Source organism: Vicugna pacos, chromosome 7, assembly GCF_048564905.1.
Source record: "Vicugna pacos chromosome 7, VicPac4, whole genome shotgun sequence".
Lineage (NCBI taxonomy): Eukaryota > Metazoa > Chordata > Mammalia > Artiodactyla > Camelidae > Vicugna > Vicugna pacos.
The window spans coordinates 76178454-76204165 of NC_132993.1; the positions used below are offsets into that span (position 1 = coordinate 76178454).

Here is a 25712-nt window from a genome sequence, read left to right on the forward strand (position 1 = left end):
AAGTTATTGCTGTGAAAATTGACAATTTGTTTTTGGAAATTGCAAGGGATTTAAGTGCATTGTTGGAAGCTGAAGAACAGGCAGATGCATGTTTGATCTCTGATTCAGAATGTAAAATATATTGTTCTTAATGGAACTCTTTTTGACCAGAAAGCTGAATTTAAATTTTACAAAAAGGAAATTTACTGATTTTAGGGCTTCTAAAACTGATATATGGAATGGACAGAAATGCAGTTGTTCTCCTGTTGTTGGCATTGCAGTGGTCTAGAAGTGTTTTCACCACTTCTGCTTCTACCGTTGAAAAAGTCCCAGAGATGCTCTCTAATATTCCTGTGATATACTGTGTGGTCCATTTAACTTGTGATAGTTGTAGTATAGTTTTTAAAGCCTTTTTTTTTGGTCTGTGCTATGTGTAAGGTATTTTTGTTATAAAATAATAGATGCTCAAACAAGGCACTTGTGATAGTTGATTACCACTCATTCTGCCCAAATAGGAACGCTACTAAGGAAGGAAAGAACCTGGAAGCAGGGCTTCACAGGCAAGAGGTTCCCAGTCTAAAGTACTAGTTTTTCTTAAGGTAAAGCATCTGATAGATGCAAGTCTATATTTGATAATAGTTGTAGACATTTATTGGTAATAATCAAAGATTCTTTGCTTCCTAAAAGTATTTACCTTGACAGTCTTTTTTAAAATTAGCCTTTTATGCAAGTAATACAAGAAGTAGTTTATAAAATATTATTTATATGCTAGATAAGAATTAGTCCAATATAGAATGTGAGATACACCTTTACCTTGTTTGCATGTCTGGTATGTGTACTGCAAGACAATTCACAGAATGAAAGCCATATATTAATAATAGAGTTAAAAGAGAATTAAAAATATACTGAAAGAGGGCAGTGTAAGGGATAGCTTTCTACCCATGTTCTTTATTTAAATACATTTATAGAGTATTTATAGAATAAATGTGATTTATATTGTGGAGCCAAATCTTTTCTAGTACAAACATGGCCGTTTTTATTACGAGAAAATGATCAATTAGTAGGTAGTTACAGAATGACTTTTTAAAGAAGTATTTTTGTTTTAGGAAATGATTTTTTTTTTCTATTCCACATTCAAGTATATATGTTCCTTGGGTGTAGTATCCCCTACTCAATAGACACAAAAAAGATAGCTGGTGCCAGTTATGGAACAACCATTAGAATTTTTGTGGTTTAATTTTCAAACCTTTACATTCTCTTTTTTTTATATATTTAAAACTGGGAAGCTTAAAAATACCCTTAAATCACATCCCCTACCCTCCTTTCCACATTTCCACAGAAACATAAAGGTTTTGGAGCTGTTTTCATAAGAAATTTTGATATAATTAATATGTTGCTTCCTTTTTAATTTAAATGCATAATCAAAAGATACTGTAGTTGTGTAAGCTGCAGGATGCTGGGGGACAGGTGCATGGCACTTCCCTGTACATTTCTTTGTTAACCTCCTGTGATGCTACATAATTATTTCAAAATGTTTTTTAAAAAGAGAGCAAATTACATTTTATTACACTCATGTGGCTATGTAATGTTATTAATTATACATGGAAAGTTGAGAAGTTCTGTGAATCTGTGAAGAATGGGTTTGGTAAGCTATAATCTAGTATTTCCATACTCAGTAACATTTGCTCTTATATTATTGTGTCTCTAAAATAAAACTCGTTATTCGCACCAAGTCCAGCCTCTATAATACTTGTTTTCCTCTCATTACTAATTTTGAAAACTCTTGGGTTTTGCCTTTCTTTGAGAGTTAAGGATCTTGTATTTTACTTATTTCTGTTCCCCATTATCTTGCGAAAAGTTGTTTCTCCCCAAATTTTGAACCAGAAAAGAATGGTTTTAAAATACTTGAGGAATAACTGAATACTGAACATTGATAAGACTGTGATTTAGGGATATCTGGTGTAATAAAATTTTGTATTATTTGCTTCTATTATTTTTTAAGCAGTTGTAAACATTACACATTCAAATAACTAGGCACATTCACATAACTAGGCTAGTTATGAAAATTTTTTATTTAAAAATAACTTTTTACTGTACATAGTGTGAACAAACCAATACGTAGACCTTGGTGAATAGAAACAATATTGAAGCCAACTCCTATAGTGGAGACTGTAAGATGCTCTAAAAAAATTGCTTACTGGCCACTCTTACTTCTTAGCACTAAGGTTTTACCTGCGTTGTGTTTGTCCTTAGATTTGAAAAATGCTGATCACAACATCACAGATTAACATAATGACCGATTGATTTTCTCAGTAGGGTCTGGCATTATACTTGGTACAATTGAAAATGTGGAAAGGTAATAATATATTTAAAGGGAAAGTTGCACTAAGTGTAACCATAATTTTTTAAAACTTAATTAGCAAAATGATCATAACTGGAATAATCAGGAGACCATCTTTCTTACCAGGAAGCTATGTCTATAAAATTTTTGATTAACTACATGCCCTTAAATGTAGGCTAATACTAGAAATAGCCTTCTTGCTTCTGGCATAATTGCAGTGGATAAGACTAACAATCTAAGAGAAAGCACATTCTGGATCATCATTTGTAAGCATCAACAGTGTGTGGCGTATTTTACTAGAGCCTCAGTTACAAAGGTGAAGTATAAACTTTATAATTTATCAGTTGGGAAGTCAGAACCCTAGATTAGAGCTGTCCAATAGAAATATAATGTAAGTCATATATATACTTTAAAATTTTCTAGTAGCCATATTAAAACGATTATAAAAAGGTGAAATTAATTTTGTCATGTATCTTACTTAACTGAATATCCAGAATATCATCATTTTAACATATATCAATATAAAAATACTGAGATAGTTTATGAATTTTTTTCCACGCTAGGTCTTTAAAATCTAGTATGTGTTTTACACTTCCAGCACCTCTCAATTCGAACTAACCACATTTTGAGTGCTCAGTAGCACACATGTCTAGGGAAGGTCTAGCCCAAATAAAAAAGTGTAGGAAGAGAAAAGAATGATGAAGCCTAAAATTGTAAGTGAAATCATAATTATTTCTTTTTGAATAAGATAAAGATGTAACTATGATGTAGATATGTTATTCTCAAATTGTTAGTGAGGAAGCTGAAGTCACAGAGTGGGTAAGGGGCAGAAGTAGAACTTATCAATGATCGATTTTAGGCCTTTTCTGTTACAGTTCCTTTACTAATACTATTACAAAAAATGATTTATATAACATAACTAGTTTATTTTGATATATGGCTCATATAAGTAGTAGCTCCAGTTCTAGGAGTAGTGAACTCAGTGTAATAAATGACTGCATATAACAAAGGTATTCTCAGGTGTCTGCTCATAAATAGAGACTGTAAAAGAAAACCTGGCCGGGGTAGGGTATAGCTCAGTGGTAAATGCATGCTTAGCATACACGAGGTCCTGGGTTTAGTCCCCAGTACCTTCATTAAAAAAAAAAAAAAAAAAAAAAAAACCTAGACTTCATTATCACTAGAAAGTTGAGCCAGAGTTCAGCCATTTATTAGAATTGCATGTTTTTTTTTTAATCCTAATTGATAGAGGTTGACCTCTTCCATTCCTTTTTACCTCTTTCACATCTGACATTCCAGCCATCTGAATTACTAAATTGGTTAAATAAACCAAGATGAGAAACCCTTCTGGAGCTGGAAAGTGAAAGAGTTAATAAATGGGAAATGTTAAATTTCTTTCCTAGCCTTTTTAAAACAGAAAAGCCAAAATACTTTTCCCTCTCAGAGACTGGGAACATAATTGCTAACATTGTATTCCTTTTAATATTATCATTGCTACCAAATATTCCTCTAGAAATCTTTATGTAATGAGCGTTTGTATAATTATATGTATTTTTGGATGAGGTGGACAGATTAGTAAATGTGACATGTGTAGGTTGCAGGGGGGTTATTTTGGAGGAGGGCTCTTGGTAGTATGACTGACAATACAGTAAATACCTATTTGTTGGCTGAGAGTACTAAGGAGAGATACCTAGGTTTTTGATTTTGCCACTAGCACTAACATACCAGTGAGCCCTTAAGCTGCTTAGTTATTGTGAACTTTGGTCTCTTCATTTGAAAAAGGGCTTGGGTTGAAGTATTGATGCGACTCTTTTTTACTCCTAATTTCTGAGACTCGGTACATTTTTACCATCTTTGATATCGGTATTTGATATTAAGTAATTTCAGTGCCTCTAGAGCCACCTGCTGGCAGAATTCATTAATTTGTTGAAGTGCTTGGGTGCTTTTAGTCTGAATTTATATAATTGAAAATACTAAAATGTTTTGTGTATAATGAAATGTTTTCAGTAGCTTTTTACTTGTTCATTTTGCAGTCGTACTTAACATTCCTTTTATGATTTCTTTACTCTTAATCTGCTGTTAAGAACTAATACATTCTGCTGCTCTTAAAGTAGATGTTGATTTGCTTATTGTAATTTGCAAGTGCTTTCATTAAACTGTGGTTTTGTTTTAATATTCAAAAACCTATTTTAAAGTGCTGTCTTAGCATTGTTTAGAACTGTTCTTAGGATGATGTTGAATTTCTCATTTTTAATACTTAATACTGAACAAGTTTTTCCTCTACTTGTTCTTCACTTGTGATACTGAATACAGAGCTCCCTATATCCATATAGCTGTCTGTAATAATGTCTCTTAACCATCCCAGCAAAAAGTCAGGCAGGTATTGTTTCCATTTTACAACAGAAATAAGGAGATTAACAAACTTACCTAAGGCGACATAATTAATAAAAAGTAAGAGTTAGAGTTAAGCCCAGGGTTCCTTGGCACCAGATCCATGTTGCCACATAGATCAGAAGAGCTAGGTTTTGTTAATGGATGAGTTAAATGAAGTAAAATGCCACATTTGGTAAGTTGAGGACAATTGTTATACCAGACCTCTCCATTAAAAAAAATTACTTGTTATGCTATTTTAATGTGTGTATTTTTAATATATCTTTAAAGTATAATAGGTTATAACAATGGTGATAAAAGAGGACAAGATTTTTTTTAATTTTTAGTTTTTTGAAGTATAGTTGACATAATATTGTACAATATAGTGATTTGCAGTTTTTAAATTTATAGTTATAAAATATCGGCTACATAGAAATGGACAAGTTTTGATCACAAATCTGAAGGAACATATTGAGAACTTGTGGAGATCTTTTATACTCATTATTAAAACAATTAGGGGAAAAAAAAAACAATTAGGGAGCCAGTCTATCCATGTGCCATTGCTGGTACCCATGTGTTACTGAATGTTTTAATGTTAAAAGGAAAATTAGAGGTTTCACCTGAAACAATGATATAAACCACTCATTAAAATCCAACTGTATTTTAAAGGTTTATATCAGTGAGAAACTAGAATTTTGATGAGTATAAGAAAATTATAAAAGTCCAATTTCAAGAGGAATCAGCTTATTTAATCAATTATTCTAACCTGTTTTATTTCTCTAGATGCCTCTCAATTTAATGATTGGCACTTCTCTCCTTTTAGAGCTTCAGTTCAGTTCACCTGCCTTACTTAAATGTCTGCACTAAGAATGTATAATGTGGCTTGGGTGATCATTTTTGATGACTTTTTAAAAAATAAGGATATTTTGGTATAAACAAAGAAGATTTTAAATTTGTAAAGTTGTTCCAGAAAATGTAGCAACATCAGGTAGATTACTCAAACAAATTGGTAGTTCAGCTTTCTAAGTTTTCAGCAGTAATTTAAAACTATAACACATTTGAAAATAAACTTTTCACTTTTAAGAATGGAAATACTACATAAATAATTTCAAATTTAATGACTGCAATGTTCTCCATATTTAAATAGTAAAGTTTGTGTAGTAATGACAAAGTAGCGTAGATTCAGGACTACCAGCACTCAGGCTTTGTGTAACTTTAATAAAGTGACACATAGTACTACTGTGTGAGACAAAAATGAGGTAAAGCTTTTGACCTTACTAAGTCATTAATCCATAGGTATAAACAGCACTCTAGTAAATTTCACAAGCATAGTGGAAATAATGCAGTTCGGTGGGAAAACTACTAGACCAACTTAAGAGACCTGGGCTTTAGTATTTTCTTTGCTATTATAATATCATGTGACTTAGAATTAAGACTTCATTTTATAAATGTGGAAACTGAGACCCCAGAGTGATTATGTGGCATGTCCCATGCATAAACAGTGACTTAATGTTAGGGCTTAAGTCTAGAATTCTGCCATATCAAGCATGACTCAGCAGCTGGTCCTCCACCTCTAGCTTCATGACAGCATTGTTTGAGGTTTCAGGAACTTCCCTCCACACTACACTTGTCTAGATTCAGCGAGAGTAGATCTGCTACCACCAATCCTAGGCCAAAACAAAGCTACTTTCAGAAGGAGGGAAAGGAAACCATATACTGACACTCCTTTGGGGCCAGGTGCAAACCAGCCCTACCATAACTTTATTCTACCTGCTCAATTTACCAAGTCTTAGCAACAGCATTTTACCTTCTAGAAGCCCTGAGCATCACCTCACAACTTCACAGTTAGCTTCTGAGAGTGGCTAATTCAGATTAAATCTTGACTTTTTGTTGATATTTTCTGTGCCTCCCGTTGCTTTAATTCCTCAGGCATTGTTTAAATTGTAAACCCATTCAGATGCTTGAATCCTTGAATATTCTCCGTTCTATTAATTCTTCACCTGCTGCATACAAGTTAGCTTTTACTTGGACCATGCTACTGGCATATTGAAGCTAGTGCCTTGTATTGCTTGCTCTTTCATCAGGATTTAATACTATTGATTCTCTACCTTTGACTTTAGTGAAACTAACCTTTTGTGGGTTTTTTTTAATTGTAGTAAAATATACATAACATAAAATTTACCATTTTTAAGTGTACAGTTCAGTGGCATTAAGTAAGTTAAATACATTCACAGTGTTACGTCAGTGTCCAGGCAAGAGATGACAAGGCCTTGGACTAGGACAACAGTACAAATGGAGCGAAGTGTACTGATTCTCAGTGTGTTTTGGAGGGAGACACAGGATTGACCAAAGAATTAGATGTGGAGGGTGAGGGAAAAGGAGCAATGAAGAACGACACTTTAGGGTTTTAGCTTAAGCAACTGGAAAGTGGTGGAATTGTCTAAAGAAAAGATGAGCCTTGGAGGTGGGGGAGGAGCATTTGTGGGCAGAAGAAGATGTGGGCAGAAGAAGAAGAGCTGAGTAGTAGTACTAGTTGCAACAGAAACCATATTTGTTCCCGGTCTTAAATATGTTTACTCACTGGCCCTTTACAGAAAAAGATTGCTGACCTCAGCTCTGATTTTAATTCATTTTAAATTCAAAACTCTGGGATGCAAAAGAGGATTTTTTACAGCAGACATGTACTTTATAGTCATCAGAAATCTGCATTAAAAGGTCTAGTAATATGGAGGGCTATTTGCGTGGAGCTTATGAGATAGAATTAAGGTTAAGGATGATGTGGAAGTCATGAGCACATAGGAAATGGTAAAAGCTATAATGGTGGATGAAACCTCCAGGAATGGTTTACAAAGTACAGACTCGTGGAAAACACAAATATTTAAAAAACAGGAGAAGAAACATTTTAAAAGGAGGTTAAGGCATAAAAAGAAAACCAGATGGAAAACAGTTTGGTTGCTTCTCATGATGTTAAACATAGAATTACTTTATGACCCAGCAATTCTATTCCTAATGGTATACTGAAAAGAATTGAAATCAGGAGCTCAAAACAGATACTTGTATACCAGTATTCATAGTAGTATTACTCACAGTAGTCTACAGGTGGAAACATCCCAAGTGTCCACCAACAGGTGAACAGATAAGCAACATGGTAAGTTTATATAATGGAATATTATTCAGCCATAAAAAGGAATAGGGTTTTGCAGCATACTACAAATGAATGAACCTTGAAAACGTTACACCAAGTGAAATAAGCCAGACACAAAAGGATCAATATTTTATGATTCCACTATTTATATTAGGTATCTAGAATAGGCAATTAGAAACAGTAAAATAGAAGTTACCAGACGCTGGGGCTTGGAGGACGTAAAAAGTTGTTTTCATGAGTGCAAAGTTTCTGTTTAGGATGATGAAAAAGTTTAGAAACAGACAGTAGTGAGTCATGAATCATATGGCTTGAAGATCTCTTGGTTAAACCTGAATCTTATTATATAGCAGTAATTGTTGAATGCTCATATCTTAGCTAATTTTATTTCATTTGTTTAGGAGAGGTAAAACTAAAACTACAAATACTTTACAGCCTTTCCATGGTAGAAAGACTATATAGAACTGAACAGAATGCCCCTTGTTTGTTTAAAAAAAAAAATCTTACGTAGTTTGTTTGATTTCCATGAGTTGAATGCTATATTTCATTAAAGTAACAGTTCTGATTTCTGGAAACTGGAAAATACTAAAAATCATTAGGAAACTAACAGAATTAAAATAGTTACTAGAGAGAGATTGAAATTTACTATATTATTTGAGTGACTGTGTACTGACCATGATAGAATACATTAGGAGAGAATTTAGAGGTAAAAGGGATATAAAGTTCTCCAGTATAAGAATTTTAACAAGTGATAGTATTTTTTAAGTGATAGTATTTTAAGTAGGAAATTTTAAATCGTATTCTCTTTAACTGATGAAGGATTAAGTGATGAAAAATTCCCAGATTGTATAATTAAAGAGTAGGAATTTAAGATATTAGTATTTTCTCAACTCCAGAGTCTATGTAAAGGTCTCTTTTTGGAAGGTCTGTAGTAAATAATGTGCTATAGATCAAAAACAGGCACTTGAAGCTGACTCAAGCTTTGTGTGGCTAAATAGCCAAATAAAAGATGCAATTATAAATAACCAAATAAAAAGTTTCTTTCAGAATTCTGAACAGTCTCTTAAGGGAAAAAGTAGACTCAAAGAAGTTTGGCATGTCATGTAATTACTAGAAATTAAGTGGATAAAAAGATACTTTGAAGCATATTCAGCAAATGACACCAAGTTCGGTAAGGTTTTAAAGACACATTAAGAAAAGGAATGCTGCTAGAGAATTAATGGAAACTTCTTGTTGGTAGTGTAATTGATAGACCCAGAGATTACCAAGAGTTAAGTCTTCATATAGTAATAAAATACTGGGAAGTCTTTTATTTTCATACTGTCATTGAAAGCAACTAAACATCAGATGAATCTAACAAATGGTTAATGCACTCTGTGTTCTATACCTAATAAAAATGTTATGTGGGTAAATCATCAAGGTGAGTTGGTCCCATACTTAAGAATTGAAGGAACTCAATAATGAAATTGCAGAATTATTAATTGCACCATTTAATATTGCTTTCTTGAATACAAAGGTTAACAGTTTGGACTCTGGGCACCTTGCACTCATGAGGATCACTTTGAAACTAGACAGGGCACTAAGTGTTTTTCAGTGAAGCAAAAAACAGAGCAGAAGTAATTTATTTATAAGTAGGGATGGAGGGAAGGAGTCTGGGAGAGGTAGCAGTTTTTACATGCGCTGATCAAGTTCAGAGCTTCTCCTGAATTTGCTGGATCTGGGAGAATTATTTACAGATTACTCAACCTCACATTTGAAGCTCTCAGCTTTATTTTGATATGCTGCTACTCTGATCACATCATTACTGTGTATAATTTTTAAGGATAAAGATAATATTCTTTAGCTGGGTACCCAAGATACTTCTGGAATTTTTCCTCGCCTGACTTATCTGCCCTCATCTCTGGCCCCTTTTCCATACCTGTAACTCTATCTGATATGAATTTTAGCAGTTCTTTTAAATCTGTGCTTCCTAAAATTCAGTGAACATAGGATTGAATGTGCTTGTTACCATGTAGATTTCTGAGCCTGATCTTTAAAATTTTTTATTCATTTGGTAAGAAATTGTAACATGCACTACTCGTGATTGTGATGCTGATGATCTGTCCATCGTGCTTAGAGAAACATGCTTAAACGTGTCTTACTGTTGATACCTCTGACTGCATGTGTGCATTCTGTCTGGGATACCATCTTCATCTCTTCCACCTCTGTATTTCTTGGGCTTGTTGACTTGTCATTCTTTAAAACACTTTAACTATTGTGAACGGCCCCCGTGCATACCTCTGATGGCACTTTGTAATCATTGATATACTTGTTTGTCTTCCCTTACATCATTTTCTTGAAAAGAAGGACCACTTCTTTTACTTCTTTATTTTTTGATTTCCAGCATCTCAGTGTCTTCTACTTAATGTGTGCTCAGATATTTATTGAATGAATGAAAACTATTATTGTTAAGTTCCTTGAAGGCAGAGATGTCTTACCTTTACATTCTCTCATACCCTGGCAAACATTAGGCCCTCAATATTTGTTTAATCAGTGCTAGTCAAACTGAGGTCTATGGATGTAGTCCCCAGGGGGCTGTGAGCTCTCTGACGTTTTAAAATTTGCTATTATAATTTTGAGCTGGGGGAAAAAATTAAGTATGTTTAGAGTCATCATAGATGACTGCCACTTAATATCAAATACTGTCATAAGATTTCAGTGCAAGTGCTTGAATTCATGTTTGATGATATTGGTACACATATCACCCAAAGACCTAGTTGTAAAGTTTCTCTAAATCCAGATCTACAAAGAAAAATCCCCCTCCTATTATTGGGATTGGTGTATTATTTAATTTTGAGAAAAAGCTAAGTAAATAAACACTATCCTGAAATCTGACTCTTCTCTCCATACTCCTTAGAGATTCCACATGCCATTTTTCCTATCTTTTTGCGTATGCATAAGAGACTGTCTCTCCATCATTACTGCTTTTTTTTCTAATTAAATTTTTTTCAATAGAGCCTAGAACTCTGGGCTCAGAAGGATTGATACAAGTGAAGAAGTTGGGAAAGTGATGTATGTAAAATGCTAGGCCAGAGAACTTACAAGTCAACCATAGTGGGTGAGTTGTTACTCTCAGTTGTATCAGTGGTTGGTCTGGTCATCAGCCATTATCAGGCCAGAACTGCTAATCTTATTACTCTGCCACAGGCTGCTAGTTATGTTTTTTTCATAAGCAAACCTTGGTTCATTGTGATATTTCTTATTCCTTAACTTTACTAATATTGCCAAGGCCTTACTATATCTTGACAAACTAACACATACATGGAGCTTTGAACATTGAAATGTATGCTCACTTTCAAATTGGGGCCCATATAGATTCAGTGTGTCTTTTAGTCTTGCTTAAATTATTTCTACCACTTTTTTCCACCCCTGTGCATAGTGTCCCCAGTGCCACTGAGTATATTAAATAATGTTTAATTTCTAATAAATTTTTGTTTATTTATTTATTGTTTGGGGTGGGTAATTAGATTTATTTATTTATGTATTTATTTATTTAATGGAGGTACTGGGGATTGAACCTAGAACCTTGTGCATGCTAACCTAAGCATGCACTCTACCTCTGAGCTATACCCCCCTTCTAATTTTTTTTAATGATAGGAGAACTATATTTGAACTTGAAGGTGGGGCATTTATTGCACTTAATTAAACAAAAGTTTTTTATGATGTGGACTCTAGATAGGCTATATCATATCCACAAGGTGTCTACATTTTAGACATTTTAAAGACATTTGTGTAGCCAATAACATAAATGCGTATAATTTTAAATTGACTAAAAGAAAAATAAATGAATGGAATTCTCTTTGATGCAACTTTTTTCCCTCTAGACCAGAATCCGTAGAAGCTAGCCCTGTGGTAGTTGAGAAATCCAACAGTTATCCCCACCAGTTATATACCAGCAGCTCACATCATTCACACAGTTACATTGGTTTGCCCTATGCGGTAAGTGTCAAACATTTATCTGGAAGGGTGTTTTTTAATAGGTATTGTGCCTAAAAGTGAATATTTAAAATGTAAACTTGTTTTATCCTACCTAAGCAATTAGGTGTATAATTTGTAGTTTAATTGTTTTCATTGATCTAATTATATTTATTCAAGGGGTTAAAATTCTATTAGAGCGATTCCCTAGAAGGTTTTGTATTATTATTATTTCCCTTTTTATGCTATTAATAGTTTAGTTCATGATTCTCTATCATTTCTATAAAAAGACTAGATAGAATTGTATTGTACTATCTATTGTTGATTCTAAATTACACAGCAATTTATATAGTTACCATTTATTTAGCACTAATGTGTTAGGCTGTCTGCTAGGCATTTTTACATATATTATCCCATTTAATCTTCAAAAACAATCTCATAATTTTCATCCCCATTTCATAGCTGAGAAAATGAAAGCTTATCTAAGCTGACTTATTCAGTGCTGTATATCTAGTAAGAGGCAGAGCATAGACTGAAACAGCTGCAGAACTGGACACACTTGTGATACTATTGAGGCACAGTTAGAGATTTTTACCACTTGGACCAGAATAAAAAATACCAATATTTTAGAAATTCCTATTGTATACTTTATAGTGACAATATGTCTTTTGTAATTGTTTTTGTTAGCCTCCGCTTGGCTGAGGTGGCTTTTTTTTCTTAACCTTTATTCTTACATCTTGCATTGTAAAGGTGACCAAGATTGTAGATACATGTTTTCTTTTTCATTTACTACTATGGTTTAATATCTAGTTTCACGAAGTCATTAGTTTAAAGTATTAAGGAAGAAATATGCTAGTTTCATATCTCTTGGATATTCAAATTAAGGATTGAATTTTGTTTAAGTTGCTAGCTCATATTGTTGTTGAAATTATTTTATGCTGTATTTGTGTTTAATTATCCAGGACCATAATTATGGTGCTCGTCCTCCTCCAACACCTCCGGCTTCCCCTCCTCCATCAGTTCTTATTAGCAAAAATGAAGTAGGCATATTTACCACTCCTAATTTTGATGAAACTTCCAGTGCTACTACAATCAGCACATCTGAGGATGGAAGTTATGGTACTGATGTAACCAGGTGCATATGTGGTTTTACACATGATGATGGATACATGATCTGTTGTGACAAATGCAGGTAAAATATTTCACACCATTTGTTTATTTTTCTTGAATGCTCCTAATCTTTGCGATTGTTAACATGTTGGAAAAGATAATTAAAGTCACTTTTGAAGGAATTGATGAATGCATTTTTTAAGTGACACTTTTGCTACTGTCAGTGCAGTCTGTTTTGTTCCTAGATAAAGCCCCTATGGGAAAAAAGCTATCTTAGAGTTGATTAGAAATCCTCATTGTTAATTGAGTCAGTCTGAACTTTATTCATACAGGATCACATCTCTCCACTCATTCGATAGTAATACAACTACATAAAGTAGACAAGATAGAAATGAGAGGAGAATTGAGTCCTGTGTATTTCCTTTGGAATTATTTGTGCTGTATAGTCAACTGTGATTTTCCAGTTTGGGGGAATTATACATTTTGATTGATGTTTGTTTGACCTGACTCTCTCACCTCCTTTTGACTTGAACCTTGCAGCACTCTGGAGTCTCCTTGAACCAGAACCACAGTCTCCCCTCCCCCAACCCTGGTTCAACCACCAAGAAAGGCCTCCTCCCCTAGAGAAGGTGTGATTGGGACAGAAAGTGGGGTTTTGTTTTCATTTTTGTTTTTTGTTTTTTTCCGGTGGGCGGGAGTTGGGGAGGATGGAGAGGGAACAGTAGGATTTCAGCCTTGAAGTTTCTGAGTCCGTCCCCTGCATAGGGTGGGAAGCAGAGAGGATTTAAGCAGCGCACTGTAGAGGGTAAGAAAGTACAGAATGTCCTGGGTCTGGTCCTTAAGGCATAGCTTCATTATTTGATTTGAAATAGGATGTCATATACTCATATTTGAATAGCGTTAAGATGCATCATTGAGCCAAATATAAATTACTTTGCATTATTTGTAATCTTGTTCCCATACATTAGATTGGGTGATTAAGAGTGGGATGTTAACTGATATAAACATGTAGTTAGGGTTATATTTCAAAAAGTTGATTTACCTTTGCCAGAAAGGGGAAAAATTAGTCTTCAGTGGAATGTGAAATTTGGTGTTATTTTTATGGAAAGTTGTAATATTAATACTTTGAGTTAATTTTAATAATAAAAATATATTGTAATACCTTTTTAAGTTTAAAAATAAGTTCTCATTACTTGTGATACATATTATTACCATAAGCAATCACCTCAGTGAATGTATTCAGGAGGTAAATTTTAAGACTAAAAACATAACTTCACTCATAACTTGTTTTTCTAATTTTTAATTAGTTCCTTATTAGCAAATCTCAATTCATATTTTAATCAATCCTATAAAATACTTTCTCATAGCTGATTTTGTCTAATATGATAAATTACATACCATTTGACAGTGTTTTTATTTTAATGCATAAACTGTTTTTTCTTTTGATGAATTACAATGATCTATATATAATACAGAATTTTCTCTATTAGAAAATAGTGAAATAGTCTTTAGGATTTATACCTATCTACAAATTCTTGAAGGACTAGTTTACATTTTTTGGATTATTCATGGTATTTGCTTCTTAGTGTCTGCTCTCTTTGTTGTGAATTTATTTTTATTCTCCTTTTCTGCCATTCAACCTGTAGTATACTGCAAGGCTTAATCTTTTTTCCTCAATTCTTGTTTTACATTGCCTCTGTGTATTTTCATATATCTTGTGCTCATACTCATTTCTTTCAAGTTTGATATCTAGAGCTCTGATTATTCATTTTTTAGTTTTATTTTTTCTGTTGTCTGTGTGACATCATTACTTACCCCCCAAATTTAACTTAATTTGTTATTCTGACTCTCCTTGTCAGATGCTTTGCTCTTCCTTTACACTTTTTCCCCAAAACTTTGCTATATATTCCATTACCTTCCACATTCTACCAGTTCTTACCCCAGCATCCTCAGTTAAGAAATAAAAAGCAGTATCATAGCAGTTAACTTAGTAGCCGTATATTAAAAGTAGCTCATTATTATGTAAAGAATAATTAAGACTAATTTTAGAAACAGGCATATATATCAACTTTAGACTAATTAAAGTCTGGGCAATAAAATACAACAATAACAGAAGTTTACTGGTCCATGTATTGCATTAAAAATAGAAGACAGATAGTTTTAGTCTCTGTCTTCATGGAATCTCTCTTGGATTCTTTAAATTCATTTTCTCTGCCATCAGTCTACTTCTCTACTTAACTCAGATCCAGAATGTTGGAAAAGCCTCTTAGTTGATTTTTCTGCTTCGAGTTCCTTGACTTCTTTGAATTAACACTGTATACCATCATAGCACCTCTAGTTATTAGCTGTTGCCAGTTAGAGGAACTCTATGCATATCCCAACTTTCCAAGTTCTGTATAATCTGACTACACTTTACTAATCCAATTTTATCCCCTTCTATTTCTCAAAACGAACATTCTTCATATATATTAACTGCCTTCTAGCTGTCGCTCCCTGTATCTGTCTACTTGAGAAAATGTTGCTATATTGACATCTCTTCTTCCTAATTTCCCTAATGAGATTCTCTGCAAATCCATTATTCTTCAGGGTGCTTTTCCCATTAATTCCAAGTAGCATGATATCTCCACTTCATGGTTTTTAATAATTTCACATTTTAAAATAATCTTTGCTTTAGAAATTTATATCATATATATGATATCTTATATTTGTCCTCTTGTTTTTGCATCTCAAAGCTTTATCTCCCTGAGGACATATTTCTATAAATTCTTCACAGGACCTTTTACAGTGTTAAAGTAGGCACTGACTAAGTGATAGTTACATGGAATATCAAATCTTAATTTAAGGATGACTTTAATAATGTTTTATTCGTTGTGCTTTTTTTTTTCTCCCTTTTTTAAGTGTTTGGCAACATATTGACTGCATGGGGATTGACAGGCAGCATATTCCTGATACATATTTATGTGAACGTTGTCAGCCTAGGTAAGTTGTGCATACCAATAAAATTGCCAGTAATTTTACTGAAGTAATCTTAAGTTAATAGAAGTTTATATATGAATTCTAGATTAAACAATTAATGGATTAGTATATTTCATCAGATCTGAGTTACACATTTCATTTTTATGGGGTTTTTTTTTTATTCTGACATCTAAAATCAGGAATAATCTTTTCATTGATAATATATCATGGTTTATTTTCTAGGATTTTTACTCTGTTAATAAGATGTAAAATAACAGTACATCTTCTAAGTGATGACATCTTTTTTCCCCTGGAGTACACTATGTTAAAGAGTTCCTAGCAGGACATTTCTCTTACCTACAGAATTTTGTAGGGCTATACTATCATTCTGCCTGTTGGCAGTGATGTGCTTTCTTCCCAGTTCTTTTTTGAGATTTCAAAAAAAAATTTTTTTAGTGGACATTTCAAACCTATATAAAAGTAAAATAGTACCCACATTTCCACCACCATGCTTTAACAGTTATCAACAGTCTTTTTTCATTTACACTGGCATTTATTTTTCTCCTTCACATGTTTTAATGGAGATCCCAAATGTATTCTTTCATTCATATGTATCCTTATGTATTTCAGTGTATCTATTTGTGTATGTTTTTAAGTATATATCTATAAAAGAATTATTTTAAAAATACATAACCATAAAATCTATTCTCTAACTGCAACAAATTCTGTTATCATCCAGCTACTGTTTAAGGATTGATTGGTTGATAAACATCTCTTAAATCTCTAGTAATCTAAACCTACACCCCTTACCCGACCAACCCCAGTCTCCTTTGCAGTGTGTTTCTTTAAGGGACTGAATTATTCATCCTGATGAGTTTGTTAATTGCATTATTATGATTTAACAGATTTTTCTGTATCTGTATTTCTATAAATTGGTTTATGATCAGATTTAAGTTTTTTGGGGGGTTTTTGGGTTTTTTTGCTAAGACTATTTTATAGACTGTGTTCTGTCAGGTGACACATACTATCTGACTATCTGCATGGGACCCATTGCTAGTAATTCTTGTAATCTGTTCATTTATTAGAGGTTGCAAATTAGTAACAATTTAATTCTATTGCTCATCACTTAGTAGTTGGAATATTTCTATAGAAAACTTCCCCATTTTAACTATTCAGTTCTCTTAATGTGTATTTCAGTGAGGAAAGGCAGGATAAATGCTTGTTGATTCATAGCCTTTATTTATGAGCTTTTGGAATAATGAGAAGATTTTTAAGTATCATTATGAACTCAGGGATTTAAGCATATTGGATATCAGTCTGTCAGAAATATTATTTTTATGTTCAAATTTTGCCGCATTTTTGGTCATACTTAATAGCTTTGTGCTGTCTGGTATGACAAGATGTCTTGAGCTTTTATACTTTTGTGCCCCAAACTCAGAATTGGTTTTCAGTGTCAGAATCTGAGAGCTATTCGTGCTCCTTCCTAGTATATTACTCACTGTTCCTAGGTCTTTTTAGTAGACAAAACTAGTCTGAGTTATTTTTATTTATTTCTAAAATAAAATACATGAGTTTATACTGATAATAGCAGTTTAAGTTTAGGGATACAGTTTTTTTAACATTTTTTTATTGATTTATAATCATTTTACAATGTTGTGTCAAATTCCAGTGTTCAGCACAATTTTTCAGTCATTCATGGACATATACACACTCATTGTCACATTTTTTTCTCTGTGATTTATCATAACATTTTGTGTTTATTTCCCTGTGCTATACAGTGTAATCTTGTTTATCTATTCTACAATTTTGAAATCCAAGTTTAGGGATACAGTTGACCCTTGAACAACATGGGTTTGAAGTGTGTGAGTCCACTTATACACAGATTTTTCTCAACAGTAAATGCCACAGTACTACACACTCTGCATTTCAGCACCCCTAACCCCCACATTGTTCAAGGGTCAGCTGTATAAGGTGTTTAACTGTTTCTTTATTCTCTCTGTACCTCCTTTTTTCCTAGTTTTCAACAACACAAATAATAGTGTTAATTAGAATATCACATAATTTACTCAATTACATAATCCCATAGAAGAATATAAGTCTCAGAGTAACAATACTAACACTAGCACCAGCAATATGATTATGTAAAATAGTTTAGAACTTTTTTTCCCGTAGGGTATTTTCCGCAAGGGATGTACAGTTTATTTATTGTGTTTAAAGTTCCTTAAAGAGTTCCACTCTGTGGTTGTAACACCAACTGGGTACACACTTCTGGCTTAGGTTTTATTTTTTATTTTTTAATTGAACTTTGTGAAATAATGTAGATTCACATGCAATTGTTAAAAAATACAGAGATCCTGTGTATCCTTTACGCAGTTTCCCTCAGTGGTAACATCTTTCAAAACTGAATACAATATCACAGCCAGGATATTGACATTGATATAGCCAAGACAAAGCATTTCAATCACAAGGATCCCTTATGTTGCCTTTTATAGCCACCCCCATCTCCCACCTGCTACTCCTCCAATCCCTGACCCACAGCCATTAATCTATACTCCATTTCAATAATTTTGTCTTTCCAAGGATGTTATATAAATGGAATCACACAATATATGACCTTTTGGAACTGGCTTTTTTTATTTAGCGTAATTCCCTGGAAAGCCAGCCAATTTGTGGCATATATTAGTACCTTGTTCTTTTCTTTACTAAGTAGTGTTCTGTGGTATATATGTACCAGAGTTTGTTTAACCATTCATCCATTGATGGTCATTTGGGTCATTTCCACTTTTTGGCTATTACAAATAAAGCTGCTGTTTACATTTGTATACAAGTCTTGATGTAACCTAAGTTTTGTTTTCTCTGGGATAAATGCCCAAGAGTGCAATTGCTTGGTCATATGGTAGTTACATGTTTAGTTTTATAAGAAATTGTCAAATTATTTTGCAGAGTAGTTGTACCATTTTACATTCCTACCAGAAATGAATGAGTAACCCAGTTTTTTTTATTTTTAAAGATTGCTTTTTATATTTCATTTTTATAATATATGCTTGTTTAATTATGTAAGAAGTAGTCCTGTTGTTCTGAAGTCAAGTATTTAAAATAAGGTGTATTCAGATAAATCTAACTTCTGTCACCCATGTTCCTTCAACTCCAGAAGTAACCATTTTTTGAAAATTGATTATTCCTTCCATTGTTTATTTTCTCACTAAAAACAGATATGCACGTATGTATTTGCATTCCCTTCCTTACTTAGGTAAGCAGTAGTATATTACATGGAGTTTTTGCCACTTTCTTTTTGTCTCTTAAAAATATATGCTGAAGATCACTTCATAGTAGCATATAGAGATTTACCCATTTCTTTCTACAGCTTTAAGATGCTCTGTCTTTTTCATGTTTAATGAACCTTTTGAGTGGACATTTGAGTTGTTTCTAGTCTTTTGTAATTGGAAATATAAGTGATACTGTTCAGTAAAGAGGTAAATGTGTATGTAAAATTTTGTCAGATATTGCTAAATTCCCCTCCAGTAGGAGCTGTACAATTTTGAATTTCCACCAGTAATGGATAAGCATGTCTGTTTTTCCCTAGCCTCACAATAGTTTGACAGACTTGGTTTTTTGCCAGTTTAAGTAACTGAGAAATGGTAGTCAGTGTTATACTTTGCATTCTTTTATTATGAGTGAGGTTTTTCTATGTTATTTTTGTTTCCCTTTATAATACTTACTAGCCTTTTGCCAGGTCCTTTTTGATAGGATAAATACCTGTTGTTGAATTCAGTGAGAGTTGGTTAAAAACTGTCCTTTAGGGGGGACGGCAGTCACTTGAATGATACCTGCATATCATTCTGTGATAACTGGAATAATTATCAGTGATGCTAGGATAGTTTCATGTCCTACTGTACATTAAGGAAAGTCTATTACTCAGTAATAGGCATTTCAGTCTACAGCCTTTATTCTCCCATCTAAGAAAAGTATCTAATTATTTGACCTTTAGACTAATAAATTTAGACATTGAACACATTGTAGGGGCAGGGGCAAGTTAAATAACAATTACTAGGGATCATGTAGTTAATGAGTGGAGGCTAGGGGAGAATAATGAAATAACATTACTTGCTAACTATTTCGTGTTTATTATTTCAAAAATGGAAAAAGTTTTAGGCAAATGGCAATGATGCAAATAGAATCTAATAGTACATTTATTTTAAGAAACTGAATTTTTGGTTTTAATTACAGAAACATTTTTTCCCAGACTTTTTGCTTTAAATATTGTTTGCAAAAAAAAAATAAATAAAAGAGTACTTATTTCCTAAGTAAAATATTAATTTCTTAGCAGAGTACAATAGAGTCACTTAACTGGAATCTACTGCTAATTATGCTAGACCACATCTAAACCGTAAGGCAAGGAATAGTACGTATATTTTATACTGTTTGTTTTTCAGTAAGAACATTAAAGAAATTTTAAAGTTTATCGTATTTAAAATAGATCTGCTTTATAGCCGAACTTTTGAAAGTTTGATAAATAATCATGTTAATGTTTTAATGTAGGAGTTTGGATAAAGAAAGGGCGGTGCTCCTACAACGCCGGAAAAGGGAAAATATGTCAGGTGGGTGAAAAGTATCTATAGTAAATTAACTGCAGTATGATTGAGAGAATAAGTGGCCCTAATATTTTTAGTCAGACGTAAACTACTTACTGACGAACACTAATTGTATATATAATTTACAGTCTCAGGTATAGATTTTTAAATATTCTTTTTTATAGATTTTATAGAATAATGTATTTATTTTAGGAAATATGGAGACTAGAGGAAAACAAATAAAAAATTTAAATCATCCATGTTTTCCTGCATATAGATAACCTATTGTTTTAAAGAATAAAATGTTTGTTCTGCACAAAGATGATGATCCATTAATTGATTATGTGGAATAGTATTTATTTCATTTTTATAAAGAGGGTTTAGAAGTGTAATATATGCTACAGCTTTCACTTTGGCTTAAAACATGTTGATACCATTATAGCTGAATTTGAATAATCAATTTATTGAACTGTTGCTATTTGATGGACATTTGAGTTGTTCCGTTATTTTTGTTTTGTTCTGTTTTTGTTATTACAAATTGTAAGTTCAATGAAACCCTCTTAGATAAGGTTTTCTGTACTTTTACCACTTTATCTTTGGATAGATCCCTAGAAATAGGATTGCTGGGTGAAGGGTAAGGACCTATAGAATTTTTCTAGATATGACTAAATTCCCCTTTATAGGAATTTTGGGTTCCACTGGAAATGTTTGCAAGTGTCTGTTTCCCACAGTCACATGACCTAAGTGTGTTGTCAGACTTTTATATCCTTTCTAATTTAATGTATGAGAAATGACATTTGTAGTTTGCATTTAAATCTATCTTAACTATGTATGAGGTGAATGAGGAAATGAAAAAAAATTTTTATTCTTCTGAAAGATGGGGATATAATAGTTTGTTATGTGAATTGCTGTTTTATGGTTTGAAATAGAAGTATTACTTGTGCAATAATTTTTATTTTGTCTTTGAAGATGGTGATACCAGTGCAACTGAGAGTGGTGATGAGGTTCCTGTGGAATTATATACTGCATTTCAGCATACCCCAACATCGATTACTTTAACTGCTTCAAGAGTTTCCAAGGTTAATGATAAAAGAAGGAAAAAAAGTGGAGAGAAAGAGCAAAACATTTCAAAATATAAAAAAGTAAGTTTTTCCTGTTTTGAGGATGAATAGATAGGAAGTGGTGGGAGTTGCATAGGAAAGGCAGGAAGAGTAATGGATAGTAGCTAGAAAAGGTGGCAAGATCTAAGCTTAATTAAACTCTTAAAAATTTTAATGTGTTTTGAAGATTGAAATGAAATACAGAAAAATGTTTGCAAACGGCTTTGAAATCATCACTAAGGAGACTAGTCATAGAAATGCAAAAGCTAAAGTAAGAAAAGATTGCTGTTTTAGAAAACAAATAACAGTTCTAAATTTCTAATAGCTTATAAAGAGGTAGAGGAGCATAAAATGATTGTGAATGGTTGTTTTATAATTGTAAATCTCTGAATCATATTTAATCATTTTAATAAGGCTCCACATTTGTTGAATTCTTATTACCATGTAGATTTTTTTCACTTAATTTTTTGTAATAGATTATCACCAGGATAATGCTGACAGAAAACTATAAACCACTTTTTCATTCAGTTTGTTACAATTGCTAATGAAGGTATTTGTCATATAAAGTAAAAAATACTTTTCACATTGACTATATAACTGTTATAGAGTGAAATTATACCTAGATAAAAAATGAGGGTTCCCCCAAAAGCTTTTATTTTTTAGGTAATTCTTCATGATATTATTTGATTATTTAATAGGCAGGATATACTTTTAAATACATTTTTCATTTTCTAATTTTACCTCCCTGTGTAAAGTAAGTCGTGATTCAAGCAGTCCTCACATGTATGTTTCTCCAGTTTTGCTACTCTTCTACCTGTATTTTATTCAATCTGGACAGTTCACTGTTATGAAATTTCACCTATACTTTGTGGATATGTTACCTTTACTTATGATTTTCCCTTTATTATTTAGACTATTCTCTTCTCCATCTTTATCTTCTGTACTCACTCCTGCTATACTTTATGCCCATCTCAAGCACTACTTTTTCCATATAATTTGCTTTTCTCCTGCTGAATATGATCATCTTTCTTTGCATTTCATTATGGCACTTGAATCTTTTATTGTAGCATTAACCACATTTTGCCTTATTTCGTTGTTACTTTTCTTTGTTTCAGATTGTAACGTACACAGAGAAAGAGACTGTCTATGCTTTAGTATGTCTATTAAATGCCTTTTACAGTTTAGGAACTCACATATAGGTATTGACTCAACCTTTTTCATCTATTGCTTCCAAATTATGTTTTCCTCTTTGTTTATTGTATAATAGTTACTTGGAAAAGTTACCCTTATATAGTCCTGTTTTTAGGTCATTTAGTTTAACAAATCTATTTTTTGAATAAAGCATAGATTTTGCATTTTCTCTGGCTGGAATAATTTTTGGCTAGTTGAAATGAATCAATTCTGTCTTGGATTGCATCACATTTATTTCAGAATATTGCTGTATATTTAAAAAGATATTTTTCTCCCAAGTTGGTAATACTTGATAAGGATTAGGAAAAAAAATCCAGGAACTGGGTATAAAACATCTATTTCACTTTACTGTTTAGTTTTTTTTTATTATTTGGGGGTAACATGTAATAAAAATATATAGCAAAAGAATATATACAGTTTTGCTTTTTATTCAGCTTGTTTTTATGGCTAACTGTTAAAAAAGTGAATAGAGTTAACAGTAGACATTCTGGACAGATGGCAGTTTTAAATATTCATAAAACCCTATTAAGGTGGTGTTGGTGTTTCAGCAATTCAGGACTTTGACATGAAGTGTTAACACTATTAATAATGCAGAATCAAATGTTAAAAGACATGGATTGTATATTATGACCCATATGTTAGGGTTTTTTTAAGTAGTATTTTCTAATTTTACTTGAAAATAATTTTTTAAACTTGATTCTAATTTTTTAGTTCATAAAACCATTGTCAGCACATATTGCCTATGAATGTTCATTTCCATTTTTCTTCCAGTGATTCCTCTGTAAACCAGACTTGTATCTTCTTTCACCACATTACATATCCTTCCTTCGTTTGAACAGCACAGCCATTATCCATGTTTAAAAATCTTTTAAAGTCGTCTTTAGTCTTTGACATTCAGATTTATTGTCAAAAGCACTATTGATTTTGGGGGTGGGTGGAAGTCTGTCTTCAATATATTGTTATTTTTTTCCTTTTTTATTCTGTAAACCCAGTCTATGGCCTCATTACCTCATAGCAGTGCAGTAATATCTCCTTTAATTTCTCTAACTTTATCCTCTTTTCTCTTCAACCCATTCTGCATTTGGTTATGACAGTTTCTATAAGCATTGTTCTCTGCTCAGAAGTGTTTCATGGATTCCTATGATTCCATCATAGTGAAGAACATACAGTATTTAAGTCAGAATCTTAAAATCTGACTTGAAAATAAGGCTTCCATGACCTAATTTTACATTTTTTTAGACAGTCTTATGTCATACTATTTTCAATAGGTACAAGTGTGGTAGATTAGTTTTTCCTTAAATGTGACTCTTATTTCATGCCTTCTTTCATATTTCTTTTGTACCAGAATTGTATTCCTTTCAGTTGTCCACCTGTCTGAATATATCCATTCTCCAGGGTCCATCTGGCTCTTTTTCCATGTTTTTTTACATGAAGGTTCTTTGCTGCTGCTGCTTTGTTTGTCTGTCTGTCTGTTTTTAAATAAAACTTACTCTCTTGCAACATACAGTCTGCATACATATTTGGCACTTAAATATATTTGGATCTATATTGCTTATTCTAGGTTTATGTTTGTTAGTCTCTCCAAATAGTTTACACTTTTGGAAGTTGGGTAGTGAGGAGGCTAGGAATTAAAATGTTGTAAATACTGCTTTAGGACCCAGCAGATTAGAGAGCTCCCATTAAATATTTATTGAGTAAGCACAACTCTGTTTACCACAAATGCTTATTATTTGACTTATCTCATGACTTGAACAAAACTGCTGTAATATTTTTAATACTCTTCCAACTTTTAACAAGTATTTTTCCATGATTGTAATATTGAGCACACAGAAAATTTATAAATGTTCTTAGCATTGTACCTTATACATATTTTCATGTTCTTACATAGTCTGTATTCTATTTTTAATGATAGTACAGTATTCTAGTAGATAACTTTACTTCAACATTTCCTTAGTTCTGGATATAGTGGTTATTACCAAATTTCTTGTTATTTATATGCCTTCAATAAAAAGCTTGAGTGAACTCATTTTAAATATTAATTATATCCAGTTTTTAAAAACCTAACTCAATTCCATGGTTCTATTTCAGGCCTTTCGTGAAGGATCTAGGAAATCATCAAGAGTCAAGGTAAACATACAAAATTTAAGGCCTTGTTATCAATTGTCAGTTTTTCAAGAGCTTACTTAGTAGTTGCTTGTCTATAATCTTTCCTTTATGCCCTCTTCATTGTGTGTCATTTCATTCCTTGTTATCTTTACTCAAAGTGAGGCTATAGAGAATTTCAATTGGGTTAATATACCACTCTTGGAGTTTATTAACACTGTTAAAACATTAAACAAAAGGAGGAGATATATAAGTAATTTCTAATATTAAAATTTTGGGTAATCTGAATTTTAGTTATCCTTATATTCCATGTCTCCAGTACCACTTTGTATTAGGATACTAGACATATGAATGCAAAATCACATTTGGAATTTGAAATTTTACTTATTTGCATAGTTGTGATTCTAGTTATTTAGTCCAGTCAGTAATTTATAAAATACTATTTAAAAATAATGTGGTGGGAACAATACAGCTCAGTGGTAGAGTACATGCTTAGCATGAACAAGGTCTTGGGTTCAACCCCCAGTACCTCCATTAAAGGAATAAAGGAAGGAAGGAAGGAAGGAAAAGATAAACCTAATTACCTCCCCTGCCAAACAAAACAAAACAAAACGAAACAAAATAAAAATAATTTTTTAAAAATACTGTTGAGTCAACATGGATCCACCATGTAAGTACAGACTAGTCACTTACACCTTGAGTTAATTGGAATACATCCTCGATTTTGTAGATGCCAAGATTGCTGAGAGAAGCAAGGCTCCCCATCTCTGCCTCCCACTAAAAGATAGGTTTGTGTTGGATGACAGAGGTTAGGTGTACAGTGTTACTATAGTTTTCTAGGTTAGATAGTAAATACAATGAGTTTCTTGAGTTGCCAGATACTAAAATAGGATGAG

At 32.6% G+C, this 25712-nt stretch overlaps 1 protein-coding gene across 3 annotated transcripts in view; it reads left to right on the forward strand.

Moving 5' to 3' along the window:
• KMT2E (lysine methyltransferase 2E (inactive)) overlaps window positions 1-25712 on the forward strand; it is a 78319-nt gene that overhangs the window by 23591 nt on the left and 29016 nt on the right. For all 3 annotated transcript variants that reach the window (XM_072965187.1, XM_072965188.1, XM_015234526.3), the window contains 6 exons: window positions 11696-11810; window positions 12749-12978; window positions 15795-15875; window positions 20391-20449; window positions 21392-21564; window positions 24802-24840. In XM_072965187.1, coding sequence (XP_072821288.1) covers window positions 11696-11810; window positions 12749-12978; window positions 15795-15875; window positions 20391-20449; window positions 21392-21564; window positions 24802-24840 — 697 coding nt within the window. The remainder of the gene's footprint in view (window positions 1-11695; window positions 11811-12748; window positions 12979-15794; window positions 15876-20390; window positions 20450-21391; window positions 21565-24801; window positions 24841-25712) is intronic.